Genomic DNA, 14,077 nt, shown 5'->3' with positions numbered 1-14,077 from the left:
TTTTTTTACTTAAAGCATTATTTGAGTGAAAAGAAACGTATTTCAACCAATTGGCATTAAAATAAACCAATTTATAAATTTTTGCCAAATTTCCCAAAAAAAACCAAGGCTAACCCCTTAGGAAATTTTCGGGTTTTCAGATTTTTTTTATTTTTTTCTTATTTTTTATGTTTTCTTCTATTTAAAGCATTATTTGAGTGAAAAGAAACTTATTGCAACCAATTCGCATCAAAATAAATCAATTTAATTTTTTTTGTAAAATTTCTCAAAAAAATGGCAAGGGGTAAGCCTTATGAAATTTTCGAGTTGAAATTTTTTTAAAATTTTTTTTTCAATTTTTTATTCTTTTTCGTGTTTAAAGCATTATTTAAGTGAAAAGAAACTTATTGCAACAAATTCCCATCAAAATATATCACGTTTAAAATTTTTGCTACATTGCTCAAAAATGAGGAAAATTTTACATTTTCTCAAACAGGGTATGGAACTTGGTTCCTCGAATAACTTCTGGCACAGACATCTGAGTGCATGGCTGTCCAAGAAGAAAATGTAGCCATTGGTGCCGTCTATCGACCACAGGTTAAAGATTGGCGATCCGTTGGATACCGACCGAGTTATAGGCAAAAGTTGGTGCAAAAATGAAGAAAATTTTACATTTTCTCAAACAGGGTATGGAACTTGGTTCCTCGAATAACTTCTGGCACAGACATCTGAGGGCATGGCTGTCCAAGAAGAAAATGTAGCCATTGGTGCCATCTATCGACCACAGGTTAAAGATTGGCGATCCGTTGGATACCGACCGAGTTATAGGCAAAATTTGGTGCAAAAATGAGGAAAATTTTCGTTTTTTTTTTTAATTTTTGATTTTTTTATTATTTTTCACTTTTTTTTTATTTCAAGCATTATTTGAGTGAAAAGAAACTCATTGCAACCCATTGGCATTAAAACAAAACAATTTTATTTTTTTTGCAAAATTTCCCAAAAAAATCGTAAGGGGTAAGCCTTATGAAATTTTCGAGCTGAAATTTTTTTTTAAATTTTTTTCTGATTTTTTATTCTTTTTTGTGTTTAAAGCATTATTTAAGTGAAAAGAAACTTATTGCAACAAATTCCCATCAAAATATATCACGTTTAAAATTTTTGCTACATTGCTCAAAAATGAGGAAAATTTTACATTTTCTCAAACAGGGTATGGAACTTGGTTCCTCGAATAACTTCTGGCACAGACATCTGAGGGCATGGCCGTCCAAGAAGAAAATGTAGCCATTGGTGCCATCTATCGACCACAGGTTAAAGATTGGCGATCCGTTGGATACCGACCGAGTTATAGGCAAAACTTGGTGCAAAAATGAGGAAAATTTTACATTTTCTTAAACAGGGTAAGGAACTTGGTTCCTCCAATAACTTCTGGCACAGACATCTGAGGGCATGGTCGTCCAAGAAGAAAATGTAGCCATTGGTGCCATCTATCGACCACAAGTTAAAGATTGGCGATTCGTTGGATATCGACCGAGTTATAGGCAAAATTTGGTGCAAAAATGAGGAAAATTTTCATTTTTTTTTAAATTTTTTGATTTTTTTATTATTTTTCACTTTTTTTTTATTTCAAGCATTATTTGAGTGAAAAGAAACTCATTGCAACCCATTGGCATTAAAACAAAACAATTTTATTTTTTTTGCAAAATTTCCCAAAAAAATCGTAAGGGGTAAGCCTTATGAAATTTTCGAGCTGAAATTTTTTTAAAAATTTTTTCTGATTTTTTATTCTTTTTTGTGTTTAAAGCATTATTTAAGTGAAAAGAAACTTATTGCAACAAATTCCCATCAAAATATATCACGTTTAAAATTTTTGCTACATTGCTCAAAAATGAGGAAAATTTTACATTTTCTCAAACAGGGTATGGAACTTGGTTCCTCGAATAACTTCTGGCACAGACATCTGAGGGCATGGCCGTCCAAGAAGAAAATGTAGCCATTGGTGCCATCTATCGACCACAGGTTAAAGATTGGCGATCCGTTGGATACCGACCGAGTTATAGGCAAAACTTGGTGCAAAAATGAGGAAAATTTTACATTTTCTTAAACAGGGTAAGGAACTTGGTTCCTCCAATAACTTCTGGCACAGACATCTGAGGGCATGGTCGTCCAAGAAGAAAATGTAGCCATTGGTGCCATCTATCGACCACAAGTTAAAGATTGGCGATTCGTTGGATATCGACCGAGTTATAGGCAAAATTTGGTGCAAAAATGAGGAAAATTTTCATTTTTTTTTAAATTTTTTGATTTTTTTATTATTTTTCACTTTTTTTTTATTTCAAGCATTATTTGAGTGAAAAGAAACTCATTGCAACCCATTGGCATTAAAACAAAACAATTTTATTTTTTTTGCAAAATTTCCCAAAAAAATCGTAAGGGGTAAGCCTTATGAAATTTTCGAGCTGAAATTTTTTTAAAAATTTTTTCTGATTTTTTATTCTTTTTTGTGTTTAAAGCATTATTTAAGTGAAAAGAAACTTATTGCAACAAATTCCCATCAAAATATATCACGTTTAAAATTTTTGCTACATTGCTCAAAAATGAGGAAAATTTTACATTTTCTCAAACAGGGTATGGAACTTGGTTCCTCGAATAACTTCTGGCACAGACATCTGAGGGCATGGCCGTCCAAGAAGAAAATGTAGCCATTGGTGCCATCTATCGACCACAGGTTAAAGATTGGCGATCCGTTGGATACCGACCGAGTTATAGGCAAAACTTGGTGCAAAAATGAGGAAAATTTTACATTTTCTTAAACAGGGTAAGGAACTTGGTTCCTCCAATAACTTCTGGCACAGACATCTGAGGGCATGGTCGTCCAAGAAGAAAATGTAGCCATTGGTGCCATCTATCGACCACAAGTTAAAGATTGGCGATTCGTTGGATATCGACCGAGTTATAGGCAAAATTTGGTGCAAAAATGAGGAAAATTTTCATTTTTTTTTAAATTTTTTGATTTTTTTATTATTTTTCACTTTTTTTTTATTTCAAGCATTATTTGAGTGAAAAGAAACTCATTGCAACCCATTGGCATTAAAACAAAACAATTTTATTTTATTTGCAAAATTTCCCAAAAAAATCGTAAGGGGTAAGCCTTATGAAATTTTCGAGCTGAAATTTTTTTAAAAATTTTTTCTGATTTTTTATTCTTTTTTGTGTTTAAAGCATTATTTAAGTGAAAAGAAACTTATTGCAACAAATTCCCATCAAAATATATCACGTTTAAAATTTTTGCTACATTGCTCAAAAATGAGGAAAATTTTACATTTTCTCAAACAGGGTATGGAACTTGATTCCTCGAATAACTTCTGGCACAGACATCTGAGGGCATGGCCGTCCAAGAAGAAAATGTAGCCATTGGTGCCATCTATCGACCACAGGTTAAAGATTGGCGATCCGTTGGATACCGACCGAGTTATAGGCAAAACTTGGTGCAAAAATGAGGAAAATTTTAATTTTTTTTTTAATTTTTGAATTTTTTATTATTTTTCACGTTTTTTTTATTTCAAGCATTATTTGAGTGAAAAGAAACTCATTGCAACCCATTGGCATTAAAACAAAACAATTTTATTTTTTTTGCAAAATTTCCCAAAAAAATCGTAAGGGGTAAGCCTTATGAAATTTTCGAGCTGAAATTTTTTTTTAAATTTTTTTCTGATTTTTTATTCTTTTTTGTGTTTAAAGCATTATTTAAGTGAAAAGAAACTTATTGCAACAAATTCCCATCAAAATATATCACGTTTAAAATGTTTGCTACATTGCTCAAAAATGAGGAAAATTTTACATTTTCTCAAACAGGGTATGGAACTTGGTTCCTCGAATAACTTCTGGCACAGACATCTGAGTGCATGGCTGTCCAAGAAGAAAATGTAGCCATTGGTGCCGTCTATCGACCACAGGTTAAAGATTGGCGATCCGTTGGATACCGACCGAGTTATAGGCAAAAGTTGGTGCAAAAATGAAGAAAATTTTACATTTTCTCAAACAGGGTATGGAACTTGGTTCCTCGAATAACTTCTGGCACAGACATCTGAGGGCATGGCTGTCCAAGAAGAAAATGTAGCCATTGGTGCCATCTATCGACCACAGGTTAAAGATTGGCGATCCGTTGGATACCGACCGAGTTATAGGCAAAACTTGGTGCAAAAATGAGGAAAATTTTAATTTTTTTTTATAATTTTTTGATTTTTTTATTATTTTTCACTTTTTTTTTATTTCAAGCATTATTTTAGTGAAAAGAAACTCATTGCAACCCATTGGCATTAAAACAAAACAATTTTATTTTTTTTGCAAAATTTCCCAAAAAAATCGTAAGGGGTAAGCCTTATGAAATTTTCGAGCTGAAATTTTTTTTTAAATTTTTTTCTGATTTTTTATTCTTTTTTGTGTTTAAAGCATTATTTAAGTGAAAAGAAACTTATTGCAACAAATTCCCATCAAAATATATCACGTTTAAAATTTTTGCTACATTGCTCAAAAATGAGGAAAATTTTACATTTTCTCAAACAGGGTATGGAACTTGGTTCCTCGAATAACTTCTGGCACAGACATCTGAGGGCATGGCTGTCCAAGAAGAAAATGTAGCCATTGGTGCCATCTATCGACCACAGGTTAAAGATTGGCGATCCGTTGGATACCGACCGAGTTATAGGCAAAACTTGGTGCAAAAATGAGGAAAATTTTACATTTTCTCAAACAGGGTAAGGAACTTGGTTCCTCGAATAACTTCTGGCACAGACATCTGAGGGCATGGCTGTCCAAGAAGAAAATGTAGCCATTGGTGCCATCTATCGACCACAGGTTAAAGATTGGCGATTCGTTGGATACCGACCGAGTTATAGGCAAAACTTGGTGCAAAAATGAAGAAAATTTTACATTTTCTCAAACAGGGTATGGAACTTGGTTCCTCGAATAACTTCTGGCACAGACATCTGAGGGCATGGCTGTCCAACAAGAAAATGTAGCCATTGATGCCATCTATCGACCACAGGTTAAAGATTGGCGATCCGTTAGATACCAACAGAGTTATAGGCAAAACTTGGTGCAAAAATGAGGAAAATTTTACATTTTCTCAAACAGGGTATGGAACTTGGTTCCTCGAATAACTTCTGGCACAGACATCTGAGGGCATGGCCGTCCAACAAGAAAATGTAGCCATTAATGCCATCTATCGACCACAGGTTAAAGATTGGCGATCTGTTAGATACCAACAGAGTTATAGGCAAAACTTGGTGCAAAAATGAGGAAAATTTTACATTTTCTCAAACAGGGTATGGAACTTGGTTCCTCGAATAACTTCTGGCACAGACATCTGAGGGCATGGCCGTCCAACAAGAAAATGTAGCCATTGGTGCCATCTATCGACCACAGGTTAAAGATTGGCGATCCGTTGGATACCGACCGAGTTATAGGCAAAACTTGGTGCAAAAATGAAGAAAATTTTACATTTTCTCAAACAGGGTATGGAACTTGGTTCCTCGAACAACTTCTGGCACAGACATCTGAGGGCATGGCTGTCCAACAAAAAAATGTAGCCATTAATGCCATCTATCGACCACAGGTTAAAGATTGGCGATCCGTTAGATACCGACCGAGTTATAGGCAAAATTTGGTGCAAAAATGAGGAAAATTTTCATTTTTTTTTTAATTTTTTGATTTTTTTAATTATTTTTCACTCTATTTTTTATTTAAAACATTATTTGAGTGAAAAGAAACTTATTTCAACCGATTGGCATTAAAATAAATCAATTTAATTTTTTTTGCAAAATTTCTCAAAAAAATGGCAAGGGGTAAGCCTTATGAAATTTTCGAGTTGAAATTATTTTTTAAATTTTTTTCCGATTTTTTATTCTTTTCTTTTTTTAATGCATTATTTGAGTGAAAAGGAACTAATTTCAACCAATTCGCATTAAAATAAAATAATTTTTAAAATTTTGCTAAATTTCCCAAAAAAAGCTAAGGCTATGGAAATTTTTTGTTCGCAAACGCGACAATTGCTAAGCGTTTAGTGACAGCATATCAAAAGTATCGCGCAGGTCCATTGGCATGACAAAACCTGAAACATCCCTAAAGAATAAAAATAATATTACCTATTGCAACAGAATGCATATTGCACGTACCAAGCCTGTTTAAAAACGATGCATTTGAATTTTACTTTAATTTGTATACACACTTTGCCACGTTGGCTGCAATGCAGCATCTGTTTTGGCATTTCATTTCATTGACAGTTGGTGAGCCAGTGGTGAGCATAGTTTCTCACGCAAAAGGGAGGAGCTTCTCACTGTTGATCATTCATCGCTTGGTTTTCGTTGTGTTGTCGGGTGGCTCAATTGTACAGTGCCTGTTTTAGTTGATTTAGTGTGCTTTTTTGCAGGTATTGCTGTTTAATCTACATTCCAGTGCCTTCTGCCGCGATGTCTTCGACGGTGGAAAAAAATGAATATCCAAAAGCATCCAGTAAGTACTGTTTCGACGGGTGCAGCAATCCAAAGGAATTCGCCTGTCTACCTTGGGTTGGTCCCATTACGCTATGCAATACAACGCCTACTGTAAACAAACGAAATGCATCGGAATCAACTGTGCCAATGTTATTTGTGCAATATGACGATAAAAGTTTTGGCGAAGGTGCATTAAACATTTTACAAATCACTTTTACAGATGCATTGGTAATCGGTGCAGTGTTGTCGTACGTCGCGGGAGTATTTTTGTTGATGAGCTTTTGCTCACCGTACTGGATCGTATCGTATCCGGAGTCATTCAGCAGTTTCAAAAACATGGGCCTGTGGGAGTACTGCTTCCGTGACTTTACCTACCCGTACTACCAGTTTCCCAAGCAATTCAACGGCTGCCATCATATTTTCAGCGAGGTAAGGTCTAATGAGACGCATCACAAGCTAATGACATAGATGCCGTGGCCTGCTAATTAACAATTTCGTTATGCACTTCGGTCGGTTTCGTTCAGGAGTACTACGTCATCAGAGAGTACCTGCTGCCGGGATGGTTAATGGTGGTGCAAGGATTTGTAACGATTTCCTTTCTGTGCACATTCACTTCGCTGATTATTATGGCCTGCGAGATTGTCAGGTGGCCACTCAAGTTTGTGCTGCGTTACGAGTGGATGCTAAGCAGCGTTTCGTTTACCGGGATAGCTTCGTCATGTGAGTTTGGGTCGCTGGCTTGCCCGTTTCGACCGAATTCACAATCATCTAATCTATCGGGTTCTCTCTCTTGTAGCCTTCTTTTTGTTTTTAGCTGTAGCCGTCTTTGGTGGAAATGCATACCGGCGCGATTGGCTGATGTACCCCAAGTTCAACGTGCTTTCGTGGTCATATGAACTGGCCGTGATTTCATTTATGATTCAGGGGCTCGCCGCTTTGCTACTGTACAAGGAATCGCGCAAATCGTACGAAATGCGTCGCGAAGCAAAGAATTTGGTCATGCAGATGCAAATGCACGAACCGGGATATCATCCATCGCACCACACTAGCCGAAGTCTGCACAGCGGCGGTTACATATAAACGTGCTGGGACAGATTGAGCCGCTCGTAATTTACATATCCATTCATATCCAACCCGAAATTCTACCTCTCCGGAACGAAAAGGAGATCCCAGCAACATCATATCGACGTTCGTACATTGTGTATTTTTTGTAATGCTGAACCATACGCCGCCGGACCGCACATAGCGATGCTTCCGTATGTTAGCACACCGATATTGAATTCATGTAGTAATCTCACCATTCTCAACAAGTGCCCGAACAATTGGAATACTTCAAAGCATCATCGAATACGCGTGGCCTTACTATTGTAACTGTCTTTTCCGCAAAGCTCGAAGCACCATTGAATTGCGCCGAAGAGGAACAAGTGCCTCCATCTAATACAGAAACAACAAATGTGCTTCGTCTAATATAGGTGTAACTCGTAACTATACGTTAAATTTATCGCAAACCGATACAGTAGAAGCACGTAAGCTTATAAGCGTAGCTAACGGTATATCCGTCCGTCCGTAGATCTATCAGTCAATGTAGAGTTTAGGCTTTTTTTGAAGATTTTATCACTTTTAACTACTTTTTGTTGTTTTTATAGAAACGCAACAGGGCGCAGCTGTTTAGACATAATCAAAAAAGTATTCTATTTGGGTAAACAATGTATCCTTTCTTGCTAATAGCTACGCATTAACAGAGATGTCCTTTGGAAAAAAGGGCTAGCAATCTCGATTCTCTATACCCATGTAATCTTTTTGCCGTCCAATTTAATTTTAATACATTAAGTTTAGTAGTGAAAACAAAATCACATTCCATTCTCAGTCGAAAGAAGTTGAACATTTCGCGATATAAAGTTTCAGTTTGATTTGTCCATGCACACGCATGCAGTGAAACTAAATGCTCGATCTTAAACGTAACAGCACCACGAACGAATACGTTCCATTGCAGGGTAATATGATTGTTGTATTCAAAATAAAACTTTGATAAATAAATGTACAACGGGTGGTATTTCGCTTCACGTCGAAAACACGACGATAAAACGGTAGCAAAAAGTATTGAGAACAATACTAGAATACGAGTACAATTGATGCATCATACAATGGGTACAAAAGAAACCAAAACGATAACTTACCTGGTCTGTTATAACGGATACATTCTTCAAACACGGTTATCATTGCTGCTTCACTAATATTTGCATCAATAACAGTCATCGGCGATTGTTGGATCAATTCGCTATGTGATTTGATCTTGTTTGGTCAACGAACAATCATGGAAACGAAATAATAATGAAAAAATAAGTTAGTATAGGCTGATAAACTGATAGTTCTCTTCCATATGTCATTATATATTCAGCATAATCATATTTTAAACAATGCTTGCTTAACGATACTACGCAACTTTGCAGCGAGTCTTTTACGATGAAAGGAAATGAGTCCCATTGCAGAGCTGTTTAACTTCCAGTGTAATGAAAACGCCATATATTTGTTTCGTTGAAAATTGCATTCGAATTCAGAACACGTGCGAAGCAAGCACATGTGCACTCTTAAAACGTGAGTCACGAAACACGTAAAGGCTGCCGAAGCTGAGTATTGTTAAGCAAACATTAACAAAGGGTAAATAATTGTCGAGATGATGCACTCATTCGAAGGATGGTACGATTGATTCGGAAATCGCATTTGGTTCGTGTGCATTTTTTTGTGTATTTTAATGACTTTGATGGATTTTCCGAAATTGATTTTCTGCATGTGTTTGTTCCCAAAAACCCGGAGCTTACCATCATTGTGGCATGATTTATGGTAGTTTCTTGTATGAGGCGAATCATGCTTTACAGATTTCGTTTAAAATTTGATTGATCGATTTAACTTTAATAAGACACATGAAATGAATGTGTCCTATGGTTTTTATCTGTTATTCTGTTTTTCTTTTATGTAAAGGACGGTTGGGTGAAAACAAATGTTTCAATAAAACTGTATGACCCTGAACAGTACTTACCCAGTCCGGTGTTATCGCTTTGTGGGCCTCCATGTCACCCACTACCAGCTGACAATCGCCCTTCCGATCAAGCAACACCGTAAAGCTGGCCGTTGGGCAGTTGCCAAGCGTAACAATCGATGATGCGCAATGTTCTGGCAGCAGCTTACGAATGTGGACCCCATTCTGGAAGCGGAAAAATAATGATTTTACAGACACATTGATGGCACACAGTCCCACAACAAGCGGCAGTTAGATAGCAAGAGCAATTAGTTTTATTAGTTTAGGATCATGTCTTTGGATGACACGCTGTTGCCGCGCACTGTGCTGGTTGTGGTTGTGCCTTGGAAGCACAAGAAGAATACTACTGAAACGCCACTACTCACTTGATCGTTGCCAACCGCCGAAATCAGATTAACGTTACCATAAATTTTGTAAATCCCTTCGGCTATGTTCCGTGCTACACCGCCCGCCGACGAGTCCTGCTTGGCATGGTACGTGGCCCCATCGAGCTGAAGATCAGGAAAGAGAGGAAAGCAGATGTAGATAGCAAGCGTTAGAACACAGCAGCTTTGACAAACGAACATGGTTGTATCATTTCCGAGGTTTGGAAATGGCCTTAAAAAAGTGACACCACTACTCGACCACGAGTGGTCCCTGCACACACGAGAGTACTACTACTGCATGTTAAATCACACACACAGTAGCGCATCTTCATGAATGATGATGCTTTTTTTGACGTTGCAAGCAGTACAAGTGTGGAAGCTGTACAGAAGCTGTAGGTCACGGAGATAAATCGTCTAAATAAATGTCTTAATAATTGCCACTTTGTGTCCTGGACAGTGGATGTTGGCGAGAACTGGAACAGGATAAGTTGTGATTGGTGTACTCAAACTAGTCAAGTAAAAAAGATGTTTTTTTATGAAATTAAATAACAATTTCGTTTAACCAGAAACATTTTTGGAATGGAATATTATGTCACCAGTAATTCTGCACTTTATGCATTATAATACTAACGCTTGTATGTAAAATTTTTTGCATTTTGTGGTGTTTAAATAATTGTAAAAATATTCTCCATTACTTGTGGCTCTATTCGTTAACATTAAATAATCTACTAACGAGCTTTGCTTTCAATGGACCCAGCAACCTTTTAACTGCAATCGGCTTTGCTACTGTGTTACTACCAGCATCGCCAATCGCACAGTTAGATGAATGTGTTTCGTAGTAGGCTTAGTACGGCATTGTTGGGAACATTTCCATTTCACATCTCCCAGCGTTCGGTCGTACATTGGCGAAACCTTGTCACATTCGGAACAGCGTCAATCCATTAGAGATTTTTTTTTCGTCTCCAACGAATTCCACTTGAAAAAAAAGGACTTTTCCAAATTTTTACCATCCGTCATCATGAAACAAAATTCCACAAAACCCACAACGACAGCGACGCCATCGAAGGGTAAGTGAACCGATGGGTTAATTAATTTGATTAGCTACACTGGCAGGGTTTTTTTTTGGCAAAAGAAAAAAAAGGAAAGCTAGTTGTGATTTTTTTGGCATGGTCGGTGCGTTACGTTGATGTTTGATTTTAATATCCTTCCTAGCGGGAAATCGACCATCGATGCAACATGGACAACACCATCACCAGCAGACGTCCGTGCATCCACAGCAGTTGCAGCAGCCTGTGGCAGTAACGTATCATCAGCAGCAACATCCGTACCAGGCACCATCCCAACAGCAGCCTCATCATTCGCATCTTCAGCAACAACACCAGACAGGGTGCATAGTGCTGCCATCCGCAGCAGTGCACCAACAACCGCAACACACTTTCTTGTCCCAACCGTCCGGGCAGCAGGTTCCCTTGGCTCCCATGTACGTGGGCGGTACGGTCATGGGTCAGCAAACAGCTCAACAAGCCGTACCGAGCGGCTTTTCGACTTCGGCCCAACAACCACCGGTGAGCTATCTGCAAACTGTCCAACACCACCAGCCAGCGATGTCGCAGGTACAGCAGCGGCCAGACTATCAGCCAACCGTGGCCGACTTTGTGGCTGCTAGTGCTGCACCTGGTGGGGTTTCCGGTGCGCATCAACCGTACAAACAGCAGGCACATCGACAACAGGCACAGCCAATGCAATCGTATCAAGAAGCGCCTACCAGCTCGTACCCGATGCACATGCAGTCGTCCCTGCACCCGGAAGGACCGACGACGGAAGCTCAGTATTTCTTCGGTAAGCAAAATTAAACATTTTCCACTGAGACGGGTGAATATGGTGTTCTGTGCCCTTCCACCCTGTAGCGATCAATGGCATGACATGGTGATTTATTCTTTTCCTCTTTCTTTCCAACAACTCTACGGCGTGTGTGTTTCAAACAACTCGTGCTCTTGCATGGTTAACGACATCGTTACTGGGGGATTTTTATTATGCTCGAAGACGCAAACTGCACGATGCCAGTCGTACAACAGCAAACGCCGCCGACACAAACCGGATGCAGGAACCCAACGTGTACGAGCTGTAAATCCTTTAAGCGCAACTAACACACGGTGAGGCTGATCCAAAAAAGCCCACCCCACCACAGGCTCTGCCGCTGTAAGCTGAATTGGAAAAAATAGGCATCGGAGAATAAAATTGTACTTCCAACGGCGGACATAAGTGTTCCGGTGCACAGTGTCTAGTTGCAGTTTTGTTTGTGTCATATTTAGCGTATGTACTTGTTCCTGTAGCAAAGCTTTTGTCCGCCTGTTTAGACCTTTTCTTTACACATGGTACAGTAACGTCCTTACTTTGCGTACTGACATAATGGTTCTAATGGGAGTTCACTGACCCGGAAGTGTCGATCCGATGTCATTCTTATGTTAATTTTAAAACGACCCGGAGAACATTGTCAACTGACGTCGTGTGTGGGGTGTGGGTTGCATTTCCTGCTGATGGTAGAAAAAGCTTCCTGACACACTTGTTCACTGCACGATGGAAGAGTTTTAGTAAAAAAAAAATACATACTTTATGGATTTTCCAATTTGAAGCCTAACCCACAAGACAATCAATCAATCTGTTATGGGGTTTTTGAACCTACAAACTCTCAAGCATTGAAGAAAGATCGGCCGGCTTACGAGAACGCCACGAAAAGAAAAGGATGGCAAACGGAAGTTTTGGGAAACACCGATGTTAATGTTCTTGGTGACACTGTGATTGATTTCCGCATGTATTACTCTTCTGGGAGTGACACGAGCAGGTCTAATATGTCGTTTGTTACGATGTACTAAACTTTGGTTAAAAAGAGCTACTTAAAGACATTGCGAACTAAGGTTAAAGTACATGCAAAATACAATATTGCACCATGAAAGATACAAAAAAAGGACGGCCGAACCGAATGTTTACATGATAGTGGCTATAATATGAGGATAATTTGAAATATTTAAAATATATTTTTCTTTTTTTCCAATCACTTGAAGGTTCATATGCATATCCTGCCACATTCATAATGCTTTATCAAATTTAAATAACTTACACAATAGTACGAAAGTCGTCTCTTTCGTCGTTGTAACAGGGCACGACTATTCAACATGCAAATGAGCCATCGGCAAAAAAGCTTCCGAAACGAAAATCTGCATATTCAAAAAGTTAGCTTTATTATTGTGCATGATTATATGCTTCAAACACAGCGAAAGCACTTGTTCGCAGTCAAGTACTTGTTTTCAGCAGTGCAGTTTAAGCAGAACCGTACGAATGCACCTTTGGAATTGGTATCATTTTTCACTTATACAAACCACTTGAAATAAACTCTAACATCTGAGCACACTTTTTCGATGTTGATGGTATGCTGTTCTTTCGTCGTTACCACCATTCGCTGTTTGCACCCATCACCTATAAACCGAGAAAGGATTTATAAAAGTTTTGAAAATTATACCAGAAAAGCAGAAACACATAAAAGTTGGCCGGACAAGGGCAAACATGCAACGGAATAATAATGCATGTGAGGTTGTTTGTATAATTTCCGACATATTCGATCATGGTTGGGCAAATGTTCGAAAAGTACTTTCTCGAGAAAACAAAGCTAAGAAAGCATGACTGTTTTGAAAAGGTTTTGTGTGTTTAATATAATTTTCAAACACATAAATAAAAAAAAACATGTTTGCTTCCGTTTTTAATTTCGCAGCAATCTTATAGGTACATTTTCTTGGCAGGAAGTTTAGAATGAAACTGGGGTAAAGTGTTATTAAATTAGCAAAGCTAATAACCAAACAGGAGAATAAATAAACAAGAAGCATGAGAAATGTCTTAAATGGATTTGCTTCCGTTGGGAAAACAAAACAAACAAAAAACGCCGCAACGAAACAGAAAAGAATGTTGACGAGATGAGTTTTGTTTCGAATCACAGTGTTGTATAAAAAAAAGGAACGAAACAAAGACCAAACAAATGGTACACATAGTAATGAAGAACGGCAACAAACCCACAAAACTCCTCACGGTTTTTGCAACAAAACCAGTCCAGTTCGGCCGGCTGAAATGATGCTGCCAGAGCAGAACGATGCAAAAAAAAAAATGTAAAAATAAATTGTGCTGTAAAGTGCAGCCGTAAGTCGCCCTCACCCGAG

At 38.0% G+C, this 14,077-nt stretch overlaps 3 protein-coding genes and 2 long non-coding RNA genes across 12 annotated transcripts in view; 3 read left to right on the top strand and 2 right to left on the bottom strand.

Moving 5' to 3' along the window:
- Positions 1–14,077, bottom strand: part of LOC125762692 (uncharacterized) — a 185,863-nt gene that overhangs the window by 6,483 nt on the left and 165,303 nt on the right. For 3 of the 4 annotated variants that reach the window (XM_049425080.1, XM_049425081.1, XM_049425082.1), the window contains exons 8-10: positions 9,873–9,998; positions 9,508–9,672; positions 8,648–8,762 (exon numbers count right to left, since the gene is read on the bottom strand). The exons of the other annotated variant lie outside the window; for it this stretch is intronic. In XM_049425080.1, coding sequence (XP_049281037.1) covers positions 8,648–8,762; positions 9,508–9,672; positions 9,873–9,998 — 406 coding nt within the window. The remainder of the gene's footprint in view (positions 1–8,647; positions 8,763–9,507; positions 9,673–9,872; positions 9,999–14,077) is intronic. 4 annotated transcript variants of the gene reach the window in all.
- On the top strand, positions 110–5,563 carry LOC125762758 (uncharacterized). 4 transcript variants are annotated; one of them, XR_007418246.1, is made up of 3 exons: positions 110–576; positions 4,644–4,833; positions 5,024–5,563. It is a non-coding gene; the product is annotated as an uncharacterized LOC125762758 (long non-coding RNA). The 4 variants fall into 4 exon arrangements; XR_007418249.1 differs by lacking the exon at positions 110–576 and adding an exon at positions 1,411–1,476; XR_007418248.1 differs by lacking the exon at positions 110–576 and adding an exon at positions 2,120–2,185.
- On the bottom strand, positions 978–3,641 carry LOC125762759 (uncharacterized). 2 transcript variants are annotated; one of them, XR_007418250.1, is made up of 2 exons: positions 3,527–3,641; positions 978–2,298 (listed from the first exon to the last, which is right to left on the bottom strand). It is a non-coding gene; the product is annotated as an uncharacterized LOC125762759 (long non-coding RNA). The 2 variants fall into 2 exon arrangements; XR_007418251.1 differs by lacking the exon at positions 3,527–3,641 and adding an exon at positions 3,009–3,064.
- LOC125762737 (uncharacterized) lies at positions 6,370–8,514 on the top strand. The gene is made up of 4 exons (XM_049425215.1): positions 6,370–6,489; positions 6,691–6,899; positions 6,995–7,190; positions 7,267–8,514. The coding sequence occupies exons 1-4, from the start codon at positions 6,447–6,449 to the stop codon at positions 7,548–7,550; spliced, it is 732 nt and encodes a 243-aa protein (XP_049281172.1). The 5' UTR covers positions 6,370–6,446; the 3' UTR covers positions 7,551–8,514.
- LOC125762725 (putative mediator of RNA polymerase II transcription subunit 26) lies at positions 10,660–12,126 on the top strand. The gene is made up of 3 exons (XM_049425195.1): positions 10,660–10,939; positions 11,085–11,711; positions 11,916–12,126. Exons 1-3 carry the CDS (start codon positions 10,699–10,701, stop codon positions 12,017–12,019), a joined length of 972 nt encoding a protein of 323 aa, XP_049281152.1. The 5' UTR covers positions 10,660–10,698; the 3' UTR covers positions 12,020–12,126.

Source organism: Anopheles funestus, chromosome 2RL, assembly GCF_943734845.2.
Source record: "Anopheles funestus chromosome 2RL, idAnoFuneDA-416_04, whole genome shotgun sequence".
NCBI classification, from domain to species: domain Eukaryota; kingdom Metazoa; phylum Arthropoda; class Insecta; order Diptera; family Culicidae; genus Anopheles; species Anopheles funestus.
The sequence above is the reverse complement of the archived record's forward strand: the minus strand, read 5'-3'. Positions and strand labels throughout refer to the sequence as shown.